Below are 27214 nucleotides of genomic sequence, written 5' to 3' on the forward strand. Positions count from 1 at the left end.
TGGGATGAACCGACCTGCTCCTGCCTGCTGTGGCATCCCAGGACAGGGACAGACCACGCTGTTCCTCCCTGAGGCTCCTGCACATTTGAAATCATTATTATGTCTCTCCTCCCTGCTTTATTTTTGGGCAAAAGACCCAAATTCTTTAACTGCTGTTGTGGCCCTCGGCGCTGGCTCTGGTCCCTGGCTCTCTGGGGACCGTCCCCTCCGCAGCAGGAGCATTGGGCACCTTTGGGACATGCCAGTGGTGGCTGTGGCAGTGAGATCAAACCTCCCACACCTCCCTGCCAGGAGAACAAATCCCCCACACCTCCCTTCTGATCCGTGTTCCCCTCAGAGAGCTGTCCCTGCCGTCCTGAGCCACCACGTCCTGCGCTGCTCCGTCCTCTCCCTGTCTGACTCCGGCTCTTCCCGGCAGACACCGGGGGCTGGATTCTGGGAGTCAGGAGCTATTTCATCTTTTTTATCTCTGCTTGCCAGAGGAATGTGAGTGACAGGCTTTTAGCTGCTCAGACCTCTTGATCTCCAACTGGTCTGAGCTCCAGCCAGTTTTCCTTACACGGGCTCAGCCCTGGGAAGGAACACAGGGCTCCTCCTGTGTGTTGGCTGCTCATAGCAGGTGTCTTGGAGGGGAAAAGCCAACAGCAAACATCTCTGTCACCTCCATCTGACCTTCAGCTGGAGGGGTTTCGCCCTTTGAGGCTGCAGGCAGGGGAGGATGGATGTCTGTGAGCTGCAGCCAGGCCAGCTGGCTCTGGTCACCTCCCAGGCTGGCCAACGAGCAGGACAGGTCATTCAGAGTCACCCCAGCGAGTCCTCCTGGGTGGAACGTTCTCAGCTCAGAGAAGGGGACACAGAACTAGGCTGGTTTGTGGCTGTGGAAGCCCTGGCATGCCCATACAGGTGGGAGATGTTGGGTGACAGCAATGTGGGACCTGTCCTGGACCCCTGGGTGATGTCCCGCTCCATGTCAGTGTCCTGATGTGTGCCTGTGTCCCACTGCACGTCCATCCCTGCAGCAGTGCCCAGATGTGTTTAATTTCCAGCCTCAGCCTCCTCTGTCACTCTGCTCCTCCTGCCTGTTGTCCTGTCCCCACTGCGTGACACAAGTTTGGTGTCTCCCCCAGCCCATTGTCCCAGCTGAGCAGGGTCCCTGTGCCTCCCCTCAGGGAGCAGCTCCATGGGATGCTTTGTGGGGTCAATTTGGGGGTGCCAGAGGGCCCCCAGGGACGGGACGAAGCTGCTGTGTGGTGGGAGCCACCAGCCACGGGGTCAGAACTGAGCAAGGGACCAACCCTGTCCCCAGGGGCTCCAGCTGTGACCTCTGTCGTGCCCTGCAGGGTGACAGCAAGAAGCTGGAGGACGCCAGCGCGTACCTGTCCCTGCCCTCGGAGCGGAACCTGTCGGAGTCAAAGCTCCTCTCCGGCTCCTCCTTCCGCGTGAGCGGGACCACGTCGGGTTTAGCCGTGTCCAGCCGGGACAGCTTCCAAATCTCCACGCTCGTCTGCTCCACCAAGCTGACCCAGAATGGTGAGTCCTGGTCCCCCAGGGGGGGAGGTGGGGCTGTGTCCCCTCCCTGGAGGTGTTCCCACCTGCTGGACCACACTTCTCCTGATATTTGGCTCCGTCACACTGGGACAGCGAGCTGAAAACTGGGAATGGTGCTCAGTTACTGTTTGGCCATGGTCAGAACGGTCAAGGATGTTCCTGGGGAGATCAGCTCGATCTGGGTATTTTGGGGGGCTGCTGGAGAGGAGCAGCAGCGAGTGGAATTCCCACTTGAAGCTCCATGATCTTCCTTCGAAACTGAGGTGGGAATTGGAGCTCTGTGGTTTAACCCCCATTCCTGGGGTAGCTCGGGGGAGTTTCCAGCCCTGGGCTGCTCTACACAGGTCAGGGCAGCTGAGAAGATCCGTGCCCCCTTGGCCAGGGGAAGGACCCACGGGAATTCTGGGCTCTCCTTCCACCTGCTGCAAGGCTGAAAGATGGGAATGGCTCATCCTGCTCTGGCTGAAGTAGAGGAGGCTCAGGGGACAAGGCCTCGTGGTGTGGGGATGTGACACATGTGGCTGCAGGGTCCAGGGCGCTGTGGTTCAGAGTGGAGGGGTCAGGGATGAGGCTGCTCCGTTAATTCCCTTCCTGCAGCTCCATTTTGTCTCCCACGGTCACGACCTATTTAAAGTTTGTGCATCAGGGGATTTCAGCACTGAGCAGGGGTTGTGTGAGGAGGTTCTGGCTGATCCTGGCAGGGTCCTGAGCAGCCAGGATGGGATGGGGGAGCTGGGGGTTGATAAATTTTGGGTGTGACAGCGGGTGGTCAGTGCTGACTGCCCCATTCCTCCTGCCCAGTGAACCTGCTGGGGCTGCTCAAGTGGCGCTCCAAGCCCAGCCTGCTCTGTGGGAACCTCCAGAAGCTGATGAACGTAGATGGAGGGGAGGTCATCAAGGTACAGCCAGGATTTGCTCCCCCACCTCCCTCCCTGGTTCCTGCACCCACAGGCCCCCCATGCCCAGAAGCTGGGTCTTGGGTGATGCTGGGGTCAGCACTCGAGCCCTCACAGCCCTCGTGTCCCCCCAGTTCCTGCAGGACACGCTGGATGCCCTGTTCTCCATCATGATGGAGCACTCAGAGACAGATGTCTACGACACCCTCGTGTTTGATGCCCTGGTGAGCAGAACCCGTGCGGGTCTGAGCCCCACCCAGCGCAGGGTGGGCACTGCTTGGACTGGGGCAGTGGGGTTTGCTGGTCTGAGCGACCCAGCACAGGGCAGGGCTTTGTTCTGAGGGACTCTCCCTCTGGAGGACAATCCCAGCAGGATTCAAACCAAAACAAGAGTGATCCCGGTGATGGGACCAGGGCATGGTGGGGTCAGGATGGCTGCTGCTCTGCCCAGGCATCCCCCTGCCCACGCCAAGCCGTGCCCCTGCCTGCCACCCTCAGGTTTTCATCGTCAGGCTGGTGGCTGACAGAAAGTTCCAGCATTTCAACACTGTCCTGGAGGCCTACATCCGCCAGCACTTCAGCGCCACGCTCGCCTACAAGTGCGTTCCTGGGGGCTGTGGCACGGGGAGGGACATGGTGGGGGTCAGGGCTGGAATTCCCACGGGTGTTCCACCCTGCAGGAAGCTGCTGTCGGTGCTGACGCAGTACGTGGAGCAGGCGGGCCGGGGGGAGCCCTGCGAACCCCTCACGCGCACCTTCAAGGCCCTGGAGTACATCTTCAAGTTCATCGTCCGCTCCCGCCACCTCTTTGCTCAGTAAGTGCTGGAAGTGGTTCCCAGTGTTCCCAGTGTTCCCAGTGCTCCCAGTGTCCCCAGTGCCCCCAGTGTTCCCAGTGCCCCCAGTGTTCCCAGTGCCCCCAGTGCTTCCCAGTGTTCCCAGTGCTCCCAGTGCCCCCAGTGTCCCCAGTGTCCCCAGTGTTCCCAGTGCCCCCAGCGTCCCCAGTGTCCCCAGTGTTCCCAGTGCCCCCAATGCTCCCAGTGCCTCCCAGTCTTCCCAGTGCCCTGCTGGAGCCGGGCTGTGGGAGGGAGGCCCTGTGAGGGTCCCTGTGCTCTGGGATGGGTCAGTGCCATTACCAGTGCCATCATCAGTGGCAGGGGCAGGGGCAGGGGCAGGGGCAGGGGCAGGGGCAGGGGCAGTGTCAGTGACAGTGTCAGTGGCAGTGGCAGTGGCAGCGGCAGTGGCAGGGGCAGTGGCAGTGGCAGTGGCAGGGGCAGTGGCAGTGGCAGGGGCAGTGGCAGTGGCAGTGGCAGGGGCAGTGGCAGTGGCAGTGGCAGCGGCAGTGGCAGTGGCAGTGGCAGGGGCAGTGGCAGTGGCAGTGACAGGGGCAGTGGCAGTGGCAGCGGCAGTGGCAGTGGCAGTGGCAGTGGCAGGGGCAGTGGCAGCGGCAGTGGCAGTGGCAGCGGCAGTGGCAGGGGCAGTGGCAGGGGCAGTGGCAGTAGCAGGGGCAGTGGCAGTGGCAGGGGCAGTGGCAGTGGCAGTGGCAGTGGCAGTGGCAGTGGCAGTGGCAGTGGCAGTGGCAGTGGCAGTGGCAGTGGCAGGGGCAGTGGCAGTGGCAGTGGCAGGGGCAGTGGCAGGGGCAGTGGCAGTGGCAGTGGCAGGGGCAGGGGCAGTGGCAGTGGCAGTGGCAGTGGCAGGGGCAGTGGCAGCGGCAGTGGCAGTGGCAGTGGCAGTGGCAGGGGCAGGGGCAGTGGCAGTGGCAGTGGCAGTGGCAGGGGCAGTGGCAGGGGCAGCAGCAGTGGCAGTGGCAGGGGCAGCGGCAGTGTCAGTGGCAGTGGCAGGGGCAGCGGCAGGGGCAGCGGCAGGGGCAGGGGCAGTGGCAGTGGCAGGGGCAGTGGCAGGGGCAGCGGCAGTGGCAGTGGCAGGGGCAGTGGCAGGGGCAGTGGCAGGGGCAGTGGCAGGGGCAGTGGCAGTGGCAGTGGCAGTAGCTGAGGCAGTGGCAGGGGCAGGGGCGGGGCAGCGGCAGTGGCAGTGGCAGGGGCATTGGCAGGGACAGTGGCAGGGGCAGTGGCAGGAGCAGTGGCAGTGGCAGTGTCAGTGTCAGTGTCAGTGGCAGGGGCAGTGGCAGTGGCAGGGGCAGCGGCAGGGGCATTGGCAGGGGCAGGGGCAGTGGCAGTGGCAGGGGCAGTGGCAGGGGCAGCGGCAGTGGCAGTGGCAGGGGCAGTGGCAGGGGCAGTGGCAGGGGCAGTGGCAGGGGCAGTGGCAGTGGCAGTGGCAGGGGCAGTGGCAGGGGCAGTGGCAGTGGCAGTGGCAGTAGCTGAGGCAGTGGCAGGGGCAGGGGCGGGGCAGCGGCAGTGGCAGTGGCAGGGGCATTGGCAGGGACAGTGGCAGGGGCAGTGGCAGGAGCAGTGGCAGTGGAAGTGTCAGTGTCAGTGTCAGGGGCAGGGGCAGGGGCAGGGGCAGGGGCAGGGGCAGGGGCAGTGGCAGTATCAGTGTCAGTGTCAGGGGCAGGGGCAGGGGCAGGGGCAGGGGCAGGGGCAGTGGCAGGGGCAGTGGCAGTGGCAGTGGCAGTGGCAGTGGCAGGGGCAGGGGCAGGGGCAGGGGCAGGGGCAGTGGCAGGGGCAGTAGCAGGGGCAGTGGCAGGGGCAGTGGCAGTGGCAGTGGCAGTAGCTGAGGCAGTGGCAAGGGCAGGGGCGGGGCAGCAGCAGTGGCAGCGGCAGTGGCAGCTCAGCCCAGCTGTTGCTGGCTGCTGTGGCACCCAGCTTGGCACCCACCACCCCTGGCTGTGTTGGCTGCTCCTCAGGCAGCTCCTCCCTGGCTGTGAATCCTCTCCCCGAGGATTCTGGCCGTTTCCAGCTTGGTGCCATCCTCTGGGTGCTGCTGGACAATGGGTGGTCCGCTGTGAGGGTGGGCAGTGCTGTCCACCTCGGGGTGAGAGAGCTCTCTGGCCACCCCAAATTCCCAGCAATGGTCCTGCCCCACAGTGACCTCTGCCCCAGCCACCCCTGACAGGGGGTTTCCAATGAGCTCTTAAAATCCTCCCACATTGGAGATGGCAAAATATCCCAGGCAGTCAGTGCCCCTGCAGGGCTGGTGCTGTGCTGGGAAGGTTTCCTGGGGCCCAGTGAGGGTCAGTGGGGTGGAGCTGGGGGCTCTGTGAGGTGCTTTCCCCGATCCTGTGATGAGCAGAGGAGTGGGCTCAAAGGTCAAGGTACCCCCAGGCACCTCCGGTGTCCCCACAGGCCTGGTGTCACTTGTTCCCCGTGGGTGTGGGGTTCACATCCCAGTGTGGGTGATGGGATGAGCACCCCTCCTTTGGGCCAGCGTGGGAGAGGAGGAAATCAGAGCACAGCCATGGGTGTTAACCAGAAAAAGCCGGTGGCGTTCCTCTTTCGTTCCACGTACGCGGCACAGAAAGTGTCCTGGGGGAACAAAGGGCAGTGAGGTGGGCAGGGAGGGACCCCCACACACATGGGAGGGTTCCCTGAACGGGATGGGCACCAAAAGCAGTGGGATCACCCCGTTCTCAGGCTCTGTCATTCAGCAGGCAGCTTGTTTCTGTTTTTGGAGGGACTCAGGGCTTTGCCTCCTTCACCCCAATCCCAGGATGTGTCAGGGTCCCTGTGGGTGCTCCCACTGGAAATGAGGAGCTGTGCTGGGGTCCCTGTGCCCCCACAGGGACTGTCACACCTCACTTTACCCTGCTCTGTATTAACCGTGTGATTTGAGCCCTGTCTGTCCTCGCCGTTTCCATCCCTTCCCAGCATCCCATCCACGGCTCCGGGGTGCTCCAGAGCTCTGTGGCTCTCCAGAACATCACACCCAGCACCTGCCTCTCCCTCCTGCGTGAGGACACGGAGCAGATTCCCAGCTTAGAGCGCTCCTGGCAGGAGAAATTAATTACGCGGCGCGTTTGCAAACAGCCCCGTGAATGAGTTTGCCTGGAACAGAGACATCCCTGAGGACATTTAGCTATTTTATATAGCTTCCCTTTATCTCAGCAATCTCAACATGCAATAACACGGCCTCCTCAGATCCTCTAAGTGCTCTGAACGTGCTGCAATTTGTACAGGCTGTAATCGACAGGAATTGGGTTGTAATTAGAGTCAGTTGCTGCAGATTGCCGGGTCTGGGATTGCTGCTGGAGCCGGAAAAGCAGCGCCTGCAGCTCCTGTGAGGAGCCCAGGTAGCTTCAAGGATGACTGAGGGCAGTGTTCTCCACCTCAGGGCCCCCCAGCACCCCGATGGCACTGTGGTGACTTCTCTCCCTTGCTGCTTCCTCCTTGCTGCTTCCTCTGGCTGCTTCTGCTTTTTCACCATCACCGAGGGTGGCAGAACTTTCCCTGCCGGTGCTCGTTGTGCCCCCGGATTTTGAGGCTAAGATGGACAGAGTTTGGAGCAGCCCATGGCAGGAGGTGGGACTGGATGGGCTTCAAGGGCCCTCCCAGCCCAAACCACTCCATAATTCCAGGATTTCTCTACATTTTCCCTGCCACTTCTTGGTGTCGGTGATGGGGGAATTACCTCGAGCACTGCCCGTTGCAGTGACTTTATTCCTGCGCTCACACCTCAGCTTTGCAGTTTTCCTGCAGCTTTGCACATCCCATGGCTAAAAATTCCCACATTCTGTTCCCCTTGGTGCAGCTGGTGAGGAGGGCTGGAGGGCTCAGGAGGTTCCTGCTCCAGTGGGACGGCGCTGAACTGCTTTGAGAGGGTTTTGGGCTGCAGAATTGTGGAAAAGAGGCTTTTTTTTTTTAAAAAAAAAAAATAATTAAAAGAACAGCACTTTTGTGAGTGGGTCTGTGGGCATGGTGGGGTGGCTGTGCCAGGGGAGGTGTGTGGCACGGTGGCGGTGTGGTGACAGCGCGGTGACAGCGCGGTGACTCTGCCCGTTGCAGGCTCTACGAGGGGAAGGAGGCAGCCGAGTTCCAGCGCTCCCTGCAGCGGTTCTTCCTCGCCCTGAACCAGCTGATGGGGTCCCCGCTGGAGGGTCCCACGCTGATCTCCCAGGTATGAGGCGCTGCTGGGAGGGCTGCCAGGGAGGGTGCCCAGGCCAGGCACTGCCTGTCCCCATGCTGAGGTGACACTCTGTTCATTTTTGAGGTGACACTGCCCCTCAGATGGTGTCAGAAGGAGCTGCCACCCCGTGTGCTGCCCTGCTGTCCCCAGGGTCCCCCCCTGAGACCCCAAACCCCTCACTGCACTGGGGCTGTGGCCTGGAGCTGGGTCAGCAGCTCGGTGGCACGGGGCAAATGCTGTCCTGGCCACCCATGTACTGAAGCCTGCAGAGGAAAATCTGGGAAGGGTTCCTGGGGATTGTCCCATCCTGGATCTGGTCTCATTCCCTGCATTTGGGAGCAGGCTGGCACAGGGGGCTGAGGGAAGCAGAGCTGGTGCAGGCTGGATGGGTCTGGGACGGGGCTGCCCTCTGCACCCACGGCCTCCCAGATGGAAGGAGGCTCCAGAGGGTGCTGCTGGGTGTAACTTTTCCTAATTAATTCTTTTTCATTTCTTTTTTTCTCTTTCTGATTCTGCTGCACTTCTTCTGTACTTTTTTTTTCCCACCCCTGGATTTCTCAGTCTCCTCTGAGCTGAGCTTTTTGGGGATACTCCTTCATGGGGAGTCCTGTTTATCTCAGTCCTCTGGGTCAGGGAGAAAACTCCAAAGCCTGATAGGATCTTGTTTCTTGTATTTATTAGGATGTTATCACAAAACTTGGCAGGTCTCTCCAGACTTTCTGCACAAGTTCAGTTCACTGCAACCTGGATCATTTCTTTCTGATGGTACAAAATGGCCTTGTGGCTCACTTTGGCTTTGAAAGCACAAAATGGCCCCAAACTACTCAGTTCTTTTATCTTTATATTTATTCTTATCCAATTAACAATAGACATGTATATTATTTTTTTAATGACCCAATGACCATCACCTGTGTGCTGCACTGTGACATTTTCTATCCAATCACTCATTATTACCCAAAACCCTCTAGAAAAAGAACATGAAGAAGAAAGAAGGAAAAGAAACAACATTTTAAATCCTCCATCTTTTCTCCTGCTTTCTAAACTAGCTTAAACTCTAAACTTTAACTTTTTCACCCAGTGACTTAAGAAAACTTTAATTTACACACTCACACTTGTAGCTTTTCTATCTAACTTTAACAGTTGTTTTCATGTATCACCATGAAAACACACTCATGAATTTCATGTTGTGTGAAATTCAGTGTTTTTCTGGATCTCAGAGTTCGGATCAGAAAGGAGGGCACACACTCTGTGTCCCACACTCCTTCCCTGTCTGAAGGCAGCTCTCTGGTGTCTCTGCAGGGAGCAGCCCTCAAGTATCTGCCCTCCATCCTCGAGGACGTGTTTGGGATCTTTGACTCCTCTGCTCTGGGGTAGGGTCCCTGTGCCCCCACCAGCCCCGTGTCACGCTCAGCACCTGCCACAGCCACCTCTGTCCCCACATCCAGCACAGGGCTGAGGGTGAAGGGGGTCTGGAATCACCTCCTGATCCTCTTCCCAGTGCAGAAATGAGAGAATTCTGCTCAGGTTCAGCCTGTGCTGGGCAGGGGCTGAGCTTGGGAACTCAGCCCCAGCTGGGTTCATTTTGGGAGTTCAGGCAGGGTTTTCCTGCTGGGTGCCTGTGCTGGGCACAGCTGCCCTGTGGGACCATCCTGCCCCATATCCTCTGCCCCATCGAGGGGCTCCCCCCACCCAGCAGCCCCATCCTGACCAGAAGCTGCAGCTCCTGTGTCACGTTCTGCAACCGCAGGATCGTGTCCAGAGAAGCTGCAGTTACCAGGAGCCAGCACGGGACACCAACGAGACGGGCTTCTGTTCAAGAAACCATTTATTCAGCATGGGAACAAACTCAGATTCAGAGATAGAGAGCCCCAAACAAAGGCAGGGTGAGGGGTTTTAAGGGACAGAACCAGGGTGGAGTTCAGGGTCAGGGACCACTAGAAACAGAGCAAAGGAGAAATCCCAGGGGCTCAAATGTAATCAGAACTCCTCACAAGGGGTCTGGGGTGGGACAACTTCATCCAGGGCTCACACTGCCCATCCCCCAAAGCAGGAGGTCAAAATTCACACACACGGTACAGCCATGCCTCTCACTTTATCAATGCTTATCTGAAACGCAATCTCAGCTCCCTGAGGCACCTCACAGCACTCCAGGTTTAACTCCTCTCCTGGTGGCAGGGCTGTACTGCGGGACTTTGTGGGGAACCTGCTGCCCCAACGCCTGCTGAGGCAGAAGCTGCAGTCCCTGAGCCACATTGCCAGCAGCAAAGCCTTCCAGTCCCACGGTGAGAGCGGTCCTGGTGGCCCTGTCCTCGCTGAGCCCACCCACAGGCCATGGATGGGGATGAGTCCCTGAGCAGGGACCCCTCCTGTGCCTCGTGTGCCCGGGGTGGCTCCACAGATGGGGACAATTCCCTCATGCCTGTGTCCCCTTGTCCCCCCAGAGTGCCGGGAGCTGGTGCTGCAGGCGGCCCTGCCCATCCTGCAGGAGCTGATCCAGGCAGGGGAGGAGGAGGATGCCTGCATCGAGCTGCTCAGCAGCATCCTGGAAGTGCTGTACCAGGCCCAGAAGGTAAATCAGGAATCAGTGAGCTGACCAAACCCCTCTGAGTGGGGTTAAGCACCAATTCCTGGCCAGGACTTCACTGTAGTCAGCCAGGGGACTGTGGGTGTCACCATCCCAGCAGAAACATGCCCAGGGTGGGGAAAAACCCTCGTGTTTTCCACCTCAGGGAGTTTCTTGTGGGTTGCCCAGCATCTGCATGAGTGGGGAAGGGACTTCCAGACTCAGGGGTGACACTGACCTGAGGGTGGTGGGGACATCACCAGCTCTGCAGGGCTGGGAGGAAGGTGAGAGCAGGGAGGAAGAAAATGAAGGAAGGGAAAAAGGTGAGAGCAGGGAGGAAGAAAGTGAGGGCAGGGAGGAAAGTGAGGACAGGGATGAAGAAAGTGAGGGCAGGGAGGAGAAAAGTGAGGGCAGGGAGGAAAGTGAGGACAGGGATGAAGAAAGTGAGGGAATGGAGGAGAAAAGTGAGGGCAGGGAGGAAGAAGGTGAGGACAGGGAGGAAGACAGCTGGTCAGCGATTGCCAGTCAGCCCCGTACCGGGGCAGTATCACACTCCAAAATGAAGAGTGATGGCCCCAAACGTGAGGCAGAGACATGGTGGGCACCCACCCACCCAGCTGTGGCCTGTCTGGGGTGGGCTGGGGCCATTCCTGGGGGTCTCAGCCCTGTTTCTGGTGATTGCAGAGCGCAGAGAAGCTGCGAGAGCGGCACCAGGACTGTGGGGATGCAGAGCTGGTGAGTGTCCCTGCAGCAACACAATGTTCTGGGAATGCACAGGGCTTTGTGCTCTGGCTTTTCAGGAGCCTTCCCCTGTTCCTGCCCTTCCTGGCTGCTCTGGGGTCCCTTTCGGGGACCCTTGGGAGGTGCAGGTGTCACATCTGCAGTGCAGTGACTGCGCTGTGGGAGCTGAGTTGGACACTGTGTCCTGGGAGGGTGAGGTGGTCCTTTAATCCACCAGGAAGCCCAGGAATGGGATGGAAAGCTCAGAAATTGTGGTAAAATGTCTCATTTTGGGCTTAACTTTTAAACCTGAAATAGCCTTTATGGAGAGCATGGTGGGACACTCTTGGGAGAGGATTCTGCTCTTGGTTCAGCCCCATGAGATTTGAACCCACCTTTGCCTGCCCAGTGCCAGTGCAGCCATCCCCATCATCCTCAGCCATCCTCAGCTCTCCCCAGACACTTTACCAGGGAGGTGAAACAGGGCTGAGCTGTTCAGACATCCCAAATCCCATATTTAGGCTGGAGAACATCTGACACCAGCTGCAGATCAGGCTCCATCCCTGGTGCCACCAGCCCTCGAATGAGCCATGCTGGGACATACCCCAGAGCTGGGACATGCCCTGCCATGGCCCTGACACCTCTTACCTTGCAGGCACAGGTGAAGAAGCACATCCAGGTGATGCTGGAGCAGCTGCTCCACACGGTCAATCGCAGGGTGATCGTCCTGGACCGGGAGAACCCGCTGAGGGTGAGTCCCACTGCGCCGCTTCCCTTCGGGCCGCGTGGGAGAGGCGCAAGGTGTCTCTGGTTTGGGGTCTGGGTGTGTGGGACTGGCTCTGCTCCTCGCTGGCCCTGCTGCCACAACCCAGCAGGATGGGGGTGGCTGCCAGGGATGTGCAGGGGAGAGCAGGAGCCGTGCTGGGAGCAGGGCTGGAGCAGCCGGAGAGGGCAGGGGTGGGCAGGGGCAGAGGTGCAGGAAAAGCTGTTTTGGGGGCAGTGAAAAGCAAGCAGCTAATCCCGGTGAACCATCGCAGTTTTACACGCTGAGAGTGTATGAGGAGCACGCTGGACGCACGGGAAGGGAGGGGACAGAGCCCCTGGGGGGACAGCGGGGGCTCGGGGTCCTCTCCGGGCACGTGGAGCCAAACGAGCTGTGTTGGTGTGTGTTCTGGAAGCTCGGAGCAGGGAATGGCTGTACCGGGGCTCGCTGTGCGCCGTGCCCGGGAGCTGCGGGCAGCCGGAGCGGGGCCGTGCCGCCGTCTCAGCGCCGGGCTGGGATTCAGCCGTGACTCAGGCAGGAGATACAGGCGGGGTCGCACTGGGGCTCCATCCTGCTTTTTTCCCTCGTTCCCAGGCTCCGTGACTCAGGGGCAGCGATGGAGGCGGTGGGGGGATGAGGAGGATGAGGAGGATGAGGAGGATGAGGAGGATGAGGAGGATGAGGAGGATGAGGGGGATGAGGAGGATGAGGAGGATGAGGAGGATGAGGAGGATGAGGGGGATGAGGAGGATGAGGGGGATGAGGAGGATGAGGAGGATGAGGAGGATGAGGAGGATGAGGAGGATGAGGGGGATGAGGAGGATGAGGGGGATGAGGGGGATGAGGAGGATGAGGGGGATGAGGAGGATGAGGAGGATGAGGAGGATGAGGAGGATGAGGAGGATGAGGAGGATGAGGGGGATGAGGGGGATGAGGAGGATGAGGAGGATGTGGGGGATGAGGGGGATGAGGAGGATGAGGGGGATGAGGGGGATGAGGGGGATGAGGAGGATGAGGGGGATGAGGAGGATGAGGAGGATGAGGGGGATGAGGAGGATGAGGAGGATGGAGGGGGATGAGGGGGATGAGGAGGATGAGGGGGATGAGGGGGATGAGGAGGATGAGGGTGATGAGGGGGATGAGGGGGATGAGGAGGATGAGGAGGATGTGGGGGATGAGGGGGATGAGGAGGATGAGGGGGATGAGGAGGATGAGGAGGATGAGGGGGATGAGGGGGATGAGGAGGATGAGGGGGATGAGGGGGATGAGGGGGATGAGGGGGATGAGGGGGATGAGGGGGATGAGGGGGATGAGGGGGAGGAGGGGGATGAGGGGGATGAGGGGGATGAGGGGGAGGAGGGGGATGAGGAGGATGAGGGGGATGAGGGTGATGAGGAGGATGAGGAGGATGAGGAGGATGAGGAGGATGAGGAGGATGAGGGGGATGAGGAGGATGAGGGGGGATGAGGAGGATGAGGGGGATGAGGAGGATGAGGAGGATGAGGGGGATGAGGGGGATGAGGAGGATGAGGGGGATGAGGAGGATGAGGGTGGTGCGGCGCAGCCCGCGGCAGCAGGGACGGACCCTCGGCCGTGCCGCGCTCCTGCCGCTCGCTCGTGGCTCCACGGGTGCTCCCCCAGCACCGCCCGTGGTTCCCGTGCTGCTGCCGCAGCCCCCGCCCTCAATCGGGGGTCCCAGACCCCCAGCCCAGGCTGCTCCAGCAGCTGGGAAGGGCTGAGGGGACCAGAAATGCAGGATGGCATCTCTCCGTCCATCCCCTTGCTGCTGGGCAAGAAGGGAGTTGTGTCCCCTGGCCACTGTCCCGGCTGTGCCAGCGGTGGCACACGGGATGGAGTTTAACCCTGTGTGCGTCTCCTGCTTTGGGGTGCTGCGGTGTGGGCACCAGGACATGGGGCTGAAATGTTTGGGAGAAGAGCCTGTGACAGCTCCTTTGAAGCTTTAAGAGTTTCTAATGTAAATAAGTGTTTAGGGGATTATTAACATTCACGTATTTTAGAGAATATGTGAATAGAGAATATTTGGCCAAACCTGCCCACCCTGCATTCCCCTCCGCTCGCCGTGGCCGGGGATGGCCAGTGCTTTTGGAGGAGGCTGGACAATGTTCCCCTTCCTGATGTCTCCCTGCTGGGAGAGCTGTGGCTGTTCCCACCACAGGGAACTCCTCAGGCTGTGCTCAGACACCCGCTGCTGCTCTGGGATCCCCATGTCGAGTTTTCCCTCTGGTGGCAGCCCCACAGAGCCTGGGATATTTGAGCTCCTCATTCCTGTCTCCCTATAATCATCATCTTCCCCACCCATGAGAGCCCTGCCCAGCCCCGGGTTTTGGGGACGGGTTTCCTCTCTCCAGGCCATTCACAGAGACCGTTTTCCACCGTCTCTGACCAGTGGAGATCCTCGGTGTTCCCAGTTAACCTGCATGGGAGGGATGGGTGAGCAGCACCCGCTGTGGGGTGCAGGGACGGGCACTGATTTGAGCCTGGGTTGGGGCAAAACAGAGGGAAATAAAGGGAAACAGCCGCTGCCCCCTCCTCATCCTCATCCTCCTCCAGAACAGAAGTGCACAGGCGGGAGAGGATGTAACAAAAATAGCGTCTCCGTGGAATTTATTGAATTCTCCTTAAATACAGCCGCTGCTCCCCTCGCCGTTTCCACACCCGAGCTCCCCGCGTTCAACGGAATGGTTAAAAATAGAAAAGCTGGTGCTACCCAAACCCTACCGTGGGAGGGAGGGAAGGAGGGAGGGAGAAGGAGTGGGCAGGGGGTCAGTGCCGGGACGGTGCCCCCGCGCTCCGGGCTCACCGGGCATTGCGCTCACAGGAACCAGAAGCATTTGCGCCGGGATTTCTTCACGTCCAGCTTTGCCGGCAGCCTCGACACGGGCGATGGCTCCTGGCCGGGCGGTGAGGCGGTCCCCGCCGCCCCCAGCGCCGCCCCCAGCGCCGTCGGGGGGGAGCTCGGCCCCGTGTCGCCCTCGATGTGGCTCAGCACCCGCTGGAAGCGGCCTTCCTGCTGTCGGAAATCGTGCTCCACGCTGCGGCACGCGGGGACCGTGTCAGGGCATCCCCTTGTCGCAGCCCCCCGCCTGCCACAGCCCCTGGCAACCCAAACACAGCCCCTGGCGAGCTCAGATTCCCAAATGAGCCCGCAGGGAGCTCATCCAGGCAGGGCACGCCGCCCAGAGCTGAGCCCTGCTGCGTTCCCGAGGTGGCACAGGGACATGGCCGGACTTTCTGGGGTCACAGTGCGGCCCTGGGAGGGGACATCCTGCTGCGTGTGCCTTCAGACAGCCCCTGTGGGCTCTGAGGGGGTGCGGGGCTGGATCCTTCCCAAATCCCAAATCCTTCCCCATCCCACCGGAGCATCCCTGCTCCCCCTTCTACCAGAGGGACGGACCAGTGTCCGCCTGACCTCGTGGCCCGGGGTCTTTTGGGGTGGCTCCTTCTCAGCTGCCCCATCCTTTTGCTCCATCCTCCTCATCCAGCCCCACTGACAATGTTTTGTGTGTGGCCGGCAGGAGCCGGACCCCGGCCTGGATGGGGAGCAGTGCTGAGGTGGTGGGGCGAGCCGGGGGTCTGAGGGACCCCTGTGAGCAATGAGCCCCCTGGGGTCGTGGCTGAGGACAGCCGCAGCATCAGGAAGCAGCGAGAGCATGCGAGGATCCCATCACACGGGCAGGAATTAGGGTGGGGTAGGTGGGGAGGTGAGGGGGACTGTGCCCCCCAGCACAGCTCTCAGCTTTCCTGTCAGTGCTGGAGCCCTCAGTGTCCCCGCAGCCCCCGGTGTCCCCGCAGCCCGCGGTGTCCCCGCAGCCCCCGGTGTCCCCGCAGCCCCCGGTGTCCCCACAGCCCCCGGTGTCCCCGCAGCCCCCGGTGTCCCCGCAGCCCCCGGTGTCCCCGCAGCTCTCGGTGTCCCCACAGCTCTCGGTGTCCCCGCAGCCCCCGGTGTCCCCGCAGCCCCCGGTGTCCCCACAGCCCCCGGTGTCCCCGCAGCCCCCGGTGTCCCCGCAGCCCCCGGTGTCCCCACAGCCCCCGGTGTCCCCGCAGCACCCGGTGTCCCCGCAGCTCTCGGTGTCCCCGCAGCCCCCGGTGTCCCCGCAGCTCTCGGTGTCCCTGCAGCCCCCGGTGTCCCCGCAGCCCCCGGTGTCCCTGCAGCTCCCGGTGTCCCTGCAGCCCCCGGTGTCCCCGCAGCCCCCGGTGTCCCCACAGCTCCCGGTGTCCCCACAGCCCCCGGTGTCCCTGCAGCCCCCGGTGTCCCCACAGCCCCCGGTGTCCCCGCAGCCCCCGGTGTCCCCGCAGCACCCTGTAGAGCGGGCCGGCTGCTGGCAGCCACGTGCTGCGATGTTCCCTCACACGGAAAAAACGTCAATCTCCTCGCACCAGCCGTGTCCCATCGGATCACCGAGGTGCCGCGGAGCGCGCCCGGGAACGCGCACGTGGCGCGGCCGCCCCGCACACGGGGAGCGCCCCACGAGCCCCCCGGCGCGCTGTCACCTCCTGTCACCTCCTGTCACCTCCTGTCACCTCCTGTCACCTCCCCTCCCAGGACAAGGAGCGACCCAGCCACTTCTAGAAGAAAGGGCGAGGGGTGCAGACCGTAATGGAGGGGGCAGAGCGGGGAGGGACCTCAACTCCTCTGCAGGGACACGGGGAGGGGTCGGCACCGCTGTGGGACCCTGAGGTGGGACAGGGGCAGGCAGGTCTGATCCCCTCCATGGGCCATCTCTGGTGCTGGGGGTGCTCCCTCACCCTGTGTCCCCACAGAGCTTCTCCTCACCCCACGGGTGGCAACAAAACCCACAGCGAGTCCTCAGCGGGAATGGCCATTCCGGGGAGCCACCTCCCCCAGATGTGACATCTGTGCCACTGCCATGCTGCGTGGAGACAGGCTCGTCAGGCCTAATGAGCCTGAAGTCCCCCATGAGCTGCAGCAGGGGTGTGTGGGGAGCAGGAGAGCTGGGGCAGCAGCACTGCTGAGCACAGGGGACACGAGGGGACAGGAGCCGGGCACCCCCAGCCTGAGGTGCCCCGAGGAGGGGGCACAGTGCTCACAGAGCATGGCAGGGCAGTGGCCCACACGTGCACCACGGTGGTCAGGCACCACAGAGCATGGCTTGGGACCGGCTCACCGTGTCCTACACATCCCAGCGCTAACAGCATCCACCTAATTAACAGCAAAACGGGAACACGCCTGGCCAGCCACCTGCACTGCAGAGGGGACGGCCAGAGGGACAGAAGGACACCCAGGAAGGGCAGAAAAGCTTTAGCAAAACTGCAACCCTCCCAATTTCCCTAAAGATAATGCTGGGATGGCACGAGATGCCTTTTCCCACACACCAAATGGGATCTGAGGAGACAGCGCAGCAGAGGAAGGGGCTTCCACGCCAATGCTGGGAAGCAGAGCCCAGGCCCTGTGTTCCCAAACCATAGCGAGGGGCAGGAACCCATCTGCAGCATCTGTGCAGAACTGGCACAGGGACAACAGGATGCAGGCTGCATTTGGAGCGAGCCCACGCAGCAGCCGCTAGCGAGGCTTCCCCGATAGATTGCTGAGATAAATGCTCTGCCATCGTGCCAGAGCAGCCCCCTTCCAGCTGCTGCTCCTCCGTGGAGATCACCCTGGCTGATCCTGGGAGCAGGAGCTGCTCCCCGCGGGGAGGAAGGGACAGATCCAGCCCAAGTGACAGCCCAGACACCCAAGAGTGTGTGGTGCCCCCAACACGGGGACAGGAGGTGCAGGATTGTCACCCTCCCTCCTGCCCCACAGCCAGTGGAGAAGTGTGGGAGTGCAGGGAATCAGAAGCCGTGGGATGCTCGGAGCCAGGGCTGGCCCTCACCTGTAGATGATGCAGGCACAGTCCCGGCAGGTCCCGCAGTTGGCGATGTCCTGCCCGGTCCGGTACGAGTGTCGCCTGTGACAGAGATGTGCTGTGAGCTTGGAGACTCAGTCTGGCTCTGTCTGTGTCCTCTGCTGCCCCTGGTCCCTCGTGTGCTCCCAGCCCAGCAGCCAGGACTCTCCTCTCTGGATCCCAGCTCCTTTTTAACTTGGGATTCACACCCTCTTCTCCCTGTATCTCAGCCCTTTTCCTGAATCCCAGCTCCTCTTCCTCTCTGGGACCCATCTCCTCTCCTCCCTGGCTCCCACCCCCTTTCCTCTCTGGGATCCCAGCCCCTCTCCTCCCATTTGATCCCAATTAACACCAATCTCGGCTTCTCAGATTTCTCTGATGGCAGCAAACCGGTGCTGGGCACAGTGGCACCTCCAAACCCTTCCCGCTGTGTCCTCCCCTCCCCATCCCAATCCTCATCCCCCATCCCTGTGCAGCCCCCAGGTCACCACACCTCTCCCCACACACCGTGGAGGGAGCCATGGCAGATGGGCACAGGGAGATGCTCCAGACTAATCTCCAGCCTACGCCAGACTCGGAATTTATCTTTTTGATGCTTTTGTACCAAAGCATCCTTCTCCTCCTCCGGGAAGGTGCACAGGACTTGGATTAAGTGGATTCCTGCCCAGGCTCAGCTCATGCTGCTGCATCCTCTTCTCTCTCCACAGAAGGGGTCTTCACCCCACATTTCTCTGAAACTGGTGCCAGACCCCAACCCTGAGACACTCTGATCCCAAGGGCTGTGCTGGGGTCCTCCTGCACCCTGCTGGTTCTCCCTGCTGGTCCCTGCTCATTCTGCTCTGTCCAAAAGGAGCCCTGTGAATGCTGCTGGTCCCTTTGGGACTCCTTCTCCATATCTCCATTGCCCCTTCAGGGCTGTGGATTTTGGGGGCACAGCTGAAAGGACACGTCCCACATACACATCAGATTTCCTCGTTGAAATCTTCCTCCTCTTACTCGACCTTGACCACGATTGCTCTCAGCCCTCAGAAACTGGGTCTGTTAATGCACCAAATTACACATTGCAATGGGGATTTATTCTGCCAGCACCTGAATTAGATCGTGAGGCCCTTTATATATATATAATATGAATATATATGTGGTACGTATATGAGTGTGTGCCTGCGGCTCTGGCATTGTACAACAGCCCCCCTCTGCAGGGAGAGCTCATTCTGGGATGGGCTTTCATGTTTTATATAAATAATTTTTTGTGGGATGTTTGTGGGATGTTTGTGGGTCGGTACCAGGATGTTTCAGGGCTGGTGGCCCTGCTCTGGTGCGCAGTGGGCACCTGGGATCTGACTTGTGGCAAACGAGGCCGTGCTGTTCTGCAGCATAAGGACACCAGGATAATGTTTTATGCCATTTCCTATCCCTGGATTTCCTATCTCTGGGCATCTCGTTTGCTTCTTTGACTGGAAAATGGAGTTGAGGTCTTAATTAAGGTGTCCTGGACCCCTGAGGGGTCCCTCCCTGCTGACAGTGCTCCAGGGAGCTCTGTGCTTCACTCACAGCCAAACCCATCTGATTTAACAGATGGATCACAGCAATCTTGGGCATCAGGAGCAAGCCACAGAGATTTTACAGGAGGATGCCAGGACCGGCACCTCTTGGGGGTTTGTTGGTTGCCCTCGTGTGAGATGAGTTTGGAGCGTTTCAGCTTAAGGCTGTTTTGAGAACACCTTGCACCATTTGGCAAATCTCTCTGGGAGGCCAAGGACAGCCTGCCCCTCGGAACAGGTCCTGGGCAGGGCAGGATGGGGGTGCTGGGCACCTCCCCGGGGTGCAGCCACACCCATCGTGGTGGCACCAGCCACTGGATTTGTGCCACAGGTCCTTCCAGGGATGTGGTGCCTGGCTAAACCTGCCGTTGGGATGTGACATTCCAGATCCCTACTCCCAGAGGCCAATGGACAAATCAGCTGTACCAGAGCCAGGCAGGGGCCCAGCACCCCCTCATCCCCCAGACCTGCACCCCTGCACCCATCCCTGGGCACAGGGAAGGCACCGTGGGCCTGCGAAACCTCGCAGCAGGACATGGAGCCACGTGCGCACGGACAGCAGCTCTGAGTTTCTCAGAAACACCTTCAGGAGGCAGCAGCATCCAAATCTCTGTCAGGGTCCCCCATCCTACATCCCCAGCCCCCGGGGACATTGTCCCCACAGCCCCCCCCCCCCACTCTGTCCCCTCCTACTCACCCATCCCGCTGCGCCTCCTTCTTCTCCAGGTCCTGGATGACGTCCAGCAGCACCCGGATGGTTTGTTGGCTGGTCTCCAGCACCCCTTCCAGGGACTGCAGCTGGGAATGCAGGTCCCCCTGCTCCCCGGGCCCCCCTGGGCCCTCTCCCTGAGATGTCCGGGCGTCCTCGGCCCTCGCTGGTGGTCCCACCGGCCCCTTGGCCACCACCACCAGCTGCAGAAGGTCCTGGACGTGGTGCAGCGTGTCCGGCTGCTCCGCGGCGAGGCAGGGCTGTCCGTGCCGGGGGGCCTCCGCTGCCCACCCGGCCGCTTGTGTCCCCACGCCGGGGCCCCGCGGGGCTGCGGACAGCGGCTCCCTGGGCCCCTCGGGCCCTGCCCAGCCACGCCCGGGTTCGGCGGCGCGGAGCCGGCTGCAGGTACCGAGGGCAGCTGGTGTCTTGTCCTGCGTGGCGGCGGCCGAGCCGTGCCAGCCCGGCGCTGGTGGCACGGGGGCTGGCGAGGCGCAGCAGGGTCCCCCCCAGATGGCGGCGCAGAGCTGGTGCTGGGGTGGCGGGGGGTCCCGCGGGGGGTTGCCCTGAGGTGGCTGGCGGAGGCTCTGGGTGTCCGTGGAGGGGACGGGCTGCCGGCGGTGCGGCGAGGGCTGGCACGGAGCTGCTGGGCGGCCGCAGGGCAGGGTCCGCTCCGAGTCGCTCCGGCCGAGCCCCCGCTGCTCGGCGGGCGGCCGGGGCTGGCCGCAGGGCACGGAGGCCGGCCGTGGGGTGATCCCGTGGCTGCCCCGGGGGCTCCCGCGGAGCTGGGCACAGGCTGGGGATGGCGGGCAGGGCTCGGGGGTGCAGCTTTGCACCGGAGGGGCGCAGCGGGCGGCGGGGCACCCGGCAGTGCCCTGGTAAGGGGGAGGGGGGTCCCTGGGTGGTGGCGGTGGTGGCGTGCGGCGCACCTTGGCGTGCTGGGCGAGGGTCGCGGTGCGGTCATGGGCGGGGAGGCTGCCGGGGGCCCGCGGGGGCACGGCCCAGCTGGCCACGGTGGGCACGGCCGCTCCCGGACACCGGGCGCTCGCCACGGCGGGAGGTACCGCATCCCCCGCCACATCGCAGACGCTCTTGCTGCGGGGCTGGGGGGCCGGGAAGGGCTTCTGGAGGCTGGGGGAGGTCTGGATGGCGGTGCTCATGCACGCCTTCCTGGGCATGGGCAGCGTCAGCGAGCCCGGCTGCGCCTGGGGCCAGCTGCGCCGCGAGGCACGGAGAGCCGCCGGCTCAGGGGGGTCCCTGGGGGGCGGCGAGGCACGTGGGGTGTTGTGGCCGGGGTCGGCAGCGGGCCCGGGCGGGGGGCTGTCCGCCCGCCCCGCGCCGGCCTCCACCAGGTCCTTGAAGCGGACCTGCTGCGTGCGGTTGCGCCGGCGCTTGAGGCGGCTCTCGATGTCGGGCGAGTCGCGGTTGAGCAGCACCGAGCGCACCGTCATGGCTTTCTCCTGGCTGCCCTCGCCGGCGGGGGCCGGGCCGGGCACGGGCTCACGGCTGACCATGGCTCAGGGCCGCGGGGCCAGGGTGCTGCGGCGGGGCGCGGGGGGCCGAGCGCCGGCGGCCGGAGCCCTGGGCTGCAGCCGTCCCCGGAGCTGCTGGGGCGGCGGGCAGCCTCATCCCGCGCCGCCACGGACAGGGGATGCTGGGCGGGAGGTGGGCGAGGGGCCGCCGGGCATTGCTGCCCGCCGCCCGGCCCTACAGCCCCCGGCTCGCCGCCCCGACAGCCCTGGCCGGCACCGCGGCTCCCCGCCGGCGCCCGCAGCCCATCGTCCCGCCGCGGCCGCCCGGGCTCAGGGCAGCCCGCTGAGCACCGCCCGGTGCCCGCCGTGCCCGCCCATGGCTCCCGGACCTGCGGGGACAAAGAGAGGTGCGTCAGAGCCACCGCGGCCCCCGAGGACACGAGTGTCCCCGTGGAACTGCCGGCCTCTCCCGCCTCGGCTCCCTCCCAGCCCACCATCACCAAACGCGAAGAGACAGGCTTTGATCTGCGGCGCTGCCTCCTCAGCACAAAGGGAGAAGGGAAAAGAAAGCCCTTTAGCATAAACACGTTCCGAGTTCACAGCTCAAATCAAGCAGAAGCGGCTGTTAAAAATAGCTCTGCCTCGCCGGGGCTGGTGCCTCGTGTGCGGGGCGCGGGCAGCGGGAGGGCAGGGCAGGGGCCGGGCCAAGGGGCTCCCGGGAGGGACGGACGGATGGACACGGGGCACACGGACACCAGCTCTGCTGGGGATGGACAAGGCGCGGGGCACCCATCCCGCACGGGACATGGGATCCATCCCGCCTGGGGCATGGCCACAGTGACACAGGGGACCCATCACGAGTGAGGCATGGCCAGACGGGCACAGGGGACGTGTCATGTGTGGTTGTGGCCGGACTGGGCACCAGAGGTGCTGTTTGGACTGCAGGCATGGGGGATCAGCTCTGTGAGCAGCGGCGAGACAGTGGCTTGGGGACACGGAGCCGCTTCAGACACATGAGAGCCAGCAGGAGGGAGAACCTTCTGTAAGGCCGGGGGATGTCACTGACACCAGCAGCACTTCACATTCGGCACAGGCGGCCCGACCCGGGGTCACAGCGGGGATTGCACCCAGTTATATCCCCATCCTGGTCCCTGCCACTGTCCCCGTCCCTGCCATCGCTCCCGCACGGCTCTGCAGGGCTCCTCCTCCTCACACTTGCAAGGAGAACCACTCCGCAGCTCTGGCGTACCCCCAGCACCCACCCCCGTGCCCACCTGGCTCGGCATTTGCCCACCGGGCCGCCGGTGGCTGCCCCGTCCCATCACACTGCCCGGGCACCGGCAGCACGGGGCACACCGGGAGCCCTCCTGGGATGTCCCGGGGCGCAGGGAAAGCCGTCGGCTCGTTTTGGGACGCAGCCAAAGACAGAGATTCCAGCCGCAGCGAGCAGTGGTTCAGCTTTGCCGCACCACGCCGTGTCCCGTGTCCCACACCCCCGTGGTCCCCTCCCCAGACCACAGCTCGGTGCTCCCGCACTGTCCCCGCACGCCGAGGCGGGAGCCCCGCTGGCCCTGCGGCCCCCCTGCCCTCACTGCGGACGGACACACGGCTCAGCACCCCCGGCCCCCTCCCTGCCTTGCCTTGCTCCTGCTGGCACGAAGCGCTGACTCAGCACAGCAGCCCGGAGTCCCCAGTGCCGGCACAGCCAAACTTCCAAGCGCTGCCTGCCGGTGCCCCGTGCCCGCCCAGGCCGGCGGTCAGCGCTGACCCAGCGTGAGCAGGGGGTTCTCACAGCCCTCCCTGCGCCCACCCCGGCCCCGCACGCCCCGGCGCCTCCGCGCACCCTGCTCCGTGTTCGTCGGGATGCTGCTCCACGCGCCGCCCAGCCGCCCGGCGCTTTTCCCTTCCCCAGCTTGGAGCCGTGCCCAGACACCCGGAGATGTCTGCGAGGCAGGACGAGACGAGCGATGGGATGGGGCTCCTCGTTAGTATGGACAGCAACAGGCGGAGGAGAGAGCTGGCTGGGGCTGGAGCCAGAGGAGCCCGTCCTCGCTTCCTGCATCACCGCATCCCTCCTGAGCCGGGCCACGGGCACCCACGCTGGCCTGGGCAGGGCCTGCCAGGACATCCACGGCCGTGGGATGAGCCACCCCTGACGTGGGGTCACCTCTGGCCTTGTGCCACAGTGTCGCCTCTGTCCAGTGCCCAGAGCTTGGTGCCCCCGGCCTCGGCAGCATCCTCGGCTGTGGCCGTGCCAGGGAGGGCAACACTCTGAGGGCAGGGGGACCCGCTGGCCACATCTCCGTGCTGGAGCTGAGCGTTCCAGAGGAGCCCGCTCTGGAGGGCTCCTTGATGGGGTCGTGGGGCAGAGGGAGCTGGGAACGGCTCCAGGGGCCGGGCACGGGGCAGGAGCGCCGCTGGCACGGTCCAAGAGCAGGACCAGCCCTGTGGTGCTGCCACGGGGCCCTCGCCGAGCCGTGGCTGACGCAGCGTGGGACGAGGCCGTTCCCCTGCCGACGCAGCAAACGCGGCGCTGCCGCTCAGAGAGGCCTCGCCGGAGCACCCTCGGCCTTCCCGAACCGCCGGGAGATCAGAGACGAGCCACAAGGACAAAGGGAAGCCTATAAATTATACATGGAGCAACTCCGTTTGGGAACAGTTCTGAGGATGTCAAACACCCACGCCAGGACCCTCCCACGCATCCCTGCGTTCTCTTTGTGCTGGGGTTGGATTTAGTGCCGCGCTCGGGCACTGTTTGCAGCGCACCGGCATCTCCGAGCATGGATAATGAGTCCTGGTGTGGGATGGGATCAGGATGGTGCTGCCCTGTCTGATGGACTCTCCTGGACTGTCCCTGAACGTGAGGAACCTGCTCTGCTGATGGCTCCAAAGGACGTCTCAGATGCACCTGGCACCCAGTCACACCTGGGCTCAGCGCCTCAATCCTGCTGGAGACCCTCCAAGGTCCTGAGCCCACCACAGCCCCTCCCAGGGTCCACTCCAAGAGGACCCCAGGTGGTCACTCCTCCCTCCAGAAGAGACCTGCACAACCTCCCAAGGCCGAAGCAGGAACCCTGATGCTCCACTCCGATGTGCCCTGCCGGACGTTGGGATCCTCCTTGGGGTGGTCACTGCTGGACAGCGAGCCCAGTGGGTGGGACAGAGAGCCACAGAGCCCTGGAATGGTGACCTGGGGGATGCAGGTGGGCTGAAACTGTCCAGGGAATGGGTTTGGTGCCTGAGTAATCCCCTCTGAAGGACGGCAGCATGAAGCAGCCACGCCAGTCAGCGCGGGGCTGCGGAGAACACGGCTCATCAAACCCATTTGCTGCCGGGCTTGACGAGGTTCCAAGTTTGGTCAGTGGAGGTAAAAGCCTCGGCGAAGCAGACTCGGGTTTCTGTGAGGCATTTGACATTTCAGCGAAGAAAGCAGCAGGATCCCAAAAGCAAAGTGGCACACATTAAGTGGATTAAAACCAGTTAACCAGCGCATCTCTGCTCGTAACCATCCCGCGGCCCTGACCACAGAGAGAAACTGAGGAAAGGGGAGAAAATGAAAAGCAAGGAAGAATAAAGGCCAGGGGGCATGGAGGAGAAGCTGTGCAGGATGGGGCTCTGGGTGGCAGCTCCAAGCTCCACTCCCAGCAGCTGGAAATGCGTGTTGGCAGGTCGGAGAAGCAACTTCCTTAAAAAGCGAGGCCAGCTGGCATAGGAACAGCTTAGAAAGGTTATGCACAGTGCTGGACCCTCCATCTCAGCAATTTTTTGAGGTCTGAGAGTTTTTCTCCTCTGGGTCCTACAGGAATTCCAGGCACATGGATAAGGTGAGACAGCAGGTCACATCAGTGATGTACAGGTGAAAGCAGGTGATGCCACCGTGACACAGTGGATGAGTTCTGCAGCAGTGGGTTCTGCTGGATGCTCACACAGTTGGGAATGATCTCTCCTCCTCTGAGTGACCCCAGGAGCTGAGGAAACATCAGGAATCTCCTCATGGACACCCCTCAGAGAGCCCCAGCACTGGGTTTCTTTGCCAGCGCTGATGGGTGGTGAATTTTGTGAGTAAGAGGCACTAAACCTGCCGGGTTTGAATCATGGGACACATCTCTGGTGGTGCAGGGCTGACCTCAGAGGTCAGAGCCTTGCTTCACACTGCCCTGTCTGGAAAGTTACCTGCCAGCTTCTGCCCTTTCTCCACCTATCCTCTCCCTCACCCTTGCCGGTAATGCCGTGGAAGAGGGAAAAACGAAGCAGACACATAAATCTTCTTCTCAGGACAAAGAAAGCCAGGAGATGAGATTTATGAGAGAGGAAGTCAGGTTCTCCTGGAACTGCAGAGGAGAGAAGTGAATGACCTGGCTCTGCTCGTGAGGTAGTGCCCCTGTGGGGCAGCACGTCTGATTTTCCTGATCTCCGGAGGGGAGAGAGGAGCTGCTGGCAGTGGAGCGGGGCAGCACTGGAGGATGAGGCGCTGGAGGGGCAGGAACCAGGCTCGTGACACATCACAGCAGAGCATAATCCCGCCTTGGCTCCGGGAGGACTCGAGGCGTTTGTTCTCGGATCAGAGCATGTGTGGGACTCGAGGATGGAGGACTTGGAGCAGCTCCTCGGGCAGCTTGCACACCCGAAATCTGCTTCCTCGCTGAGGAAGCTCCACCACGAAGCCAGCTCATGCCCTGCCCTCATGCTTCTCTTGGAGGCTCTTCCAGAAGCCGGCTGCTGGGAGCCTCACAGACCTTCTCATTTCCTGCAGGCACTTAATCACAGCCCGTTTATACCCGACTGTACTCGTGCCAATGGAGAGCTTCCGCTCAAGCAGCTCTTCTCCCTCCTTGGTGCTTCACAATCCCCAGCAAGGAGATGTCCCTTCTCCAGCCACATTCCCAGCGCTCCCCGAGTCCAGTTTGGCTGACCAGCTGCCCATGTCCCTGATGGACCTCGCAGTGCCTGATCCCCTCCCTCTGGGCAGCGCTCAAGGCTCTGCTCAAACACCACTGTGGCCCCCCCAGGACCCCTGGGCTGGCCTGGCCGAGGACACAGGTGCTGTCCCTGCCACCAGAGCCACGCCTGGGGTGCCCCAAAGTGCCCCCAGCCTCGCATCGAGCATCGCCCGGGGGTTCTGGGAGTGGCAGCGGCACACGGGTCCCAGTGCGAGCAGCAGGAGCAGAGGGATCCGCGCTCATCCCTATGTAGGTCACTGGCTGAAGTGCTCTGCGGGAACATTAGTCACTCTCCAGCCACGGGGCCCAGGAGAAGGCTCTGGCACCCGGCCGAGGCAGGGAGCCCCCACCACCCACCTCCCCACAGTGCCAGCACCCACGGTCACCCCACGGGCTCCTCTCTGGGGCCACCGAGGCTCGCGGCTGGCCTGGCCGCACGCGCCATGGCTCGTGCCCGTGGAAGGGATCCCGTCGGCCGGGGAAGGAGCAGTGACATCCTCCCAGCACGTGGAGGTCACCAGCTCCGCTTCCATCGCTCCCCTCCGACTGCGGATGTGCTGGAGCTGCAGATGAAGGCTGCACACGGTCAGGGAGACGGGAGTACAAAGCCTCTGCACGAGCCTTCAGAAGCTGCAGAAGCCAAATTATTCCTCTGTCTCCCGTGGATGCTAATACGGCTGTCATGGCAGTGGTGTCTCTGTTTCCTGTGCTACCTGCTGGCGTTCCCACCTCTCTGCCAGGCAGAGGAGCATTGGAATCACTGCTTTAATGAGACATGAAGAGGTGGAGTGACCTGCCTGGGGGAGCACGGGCAGAGCAGGACCAGCTCAGGAGGAGTCTGTTCTGTGTCCCAAGGCTTCCCTCGGCCGCATCCTGCAGGAGCAGGTGAGCATCCCTGGAGCTGTGGTTCAGTGCCGCCCTCGGGGCTTCAGGAGAGATCACCCTGGGAGGAAGAACTCCCTGCTCTGCTGCTTCCTTCCCAGTGAATGGGGCATGGGAAATCCCATCCTCCTCCGAGCCCTGGAGATGCCCTGTGTGGCTACACGGACCTGGGAAGATGCTTGTGATGGAGATCCAGCCCAGAGAGCTCAGCTGGTGCCCAGCACCAAAACCCAGGGCTCTGCTGGCATCTCCAGCACGGGCTGATCCTGCAGCAGTGACAGGACAAGGGAAGTGGGACAT

General features: G+C 62.4%; 2 protein-coding genes across 2 annotated transcripts in view; one reads left to right on the top strand and one right to left on the bottom strand.

Moving 5' to 3' along the window:
* Nucleotides 1-27214, top strand: part of LOC111929154 (dedicator of cytokinesis protein 2-like) — a 50111-nt gene that overhangs the window by 9914 nt on the left and 12983 nt on the right. The window contains exons 18-28 of the mRNA XM_086890020.1: nt 1341-1530; nt 2350-2447; nt 2579-2668; nt 2943-3043; nt 3125-3259; nt 7340-7451; nt 8760-8830; nt 9636-9742; nt 9902-10029; nt 10708-10758; nt 11399-11494. Coding sequence (XP_086746146.1) covers nt 1341-1530; nt 2350-2447; nt 2579-2668; nt 2943-3043; nt 3125-3259; nt 7340-7451; nt 8760-8830; nt 9636-9742; nt 9902-10029; nt 10708-10758; nt 11399-11494 — 1179 coding nt within the window. The remainder of the gene's footprint in view (nt 1-1340; nt 1531-2349; nt 2448-2578; nt 2669-2942; nt 3044-3124; nt 3260-7339; nt 7452-8759; nt 8831-9635; nt 9743-9901; nt 10030-10707; nt 10759-11398; nt 11495-27214) is intronic.
* LOC111945655 (uncharacterized) lies at nt 14269-21178 on the bottom strand. The gene is made up of 3 exons (XM_086890030.1): nt 19612-21178; nt 17362-17436; nt 14269-14559 (listed from the first exon to the last, which is right to left on the bottom strand). Exons 1-3 carry the CDS (start codon nt 21132-21134, stop codon nt 14340-14342), a joined length of 1818 nt encoding a protein of 605 aa, XP_086746156.1. The 5' UTR covers nt 21135-21178; the 3' UTR covers nt 14269-14339.

The sequence above is a fragment of the Cyanistes caeruleus genome, chromosome 5 (genome assembly GCF_971803275.1).
Source record: "Cyanistes caeruleus chromosome 5, bCyaCae1.hap1.1, whole genome shotgun sequence".
In the NCBI taxonomy this organism is placed as follows: domain Eukaryota; kingdom Metazoa; phylum Chordata; class Aves; order Passeriformes; family Paridae; genus Cyanistes; species Cyanistes caeruleus.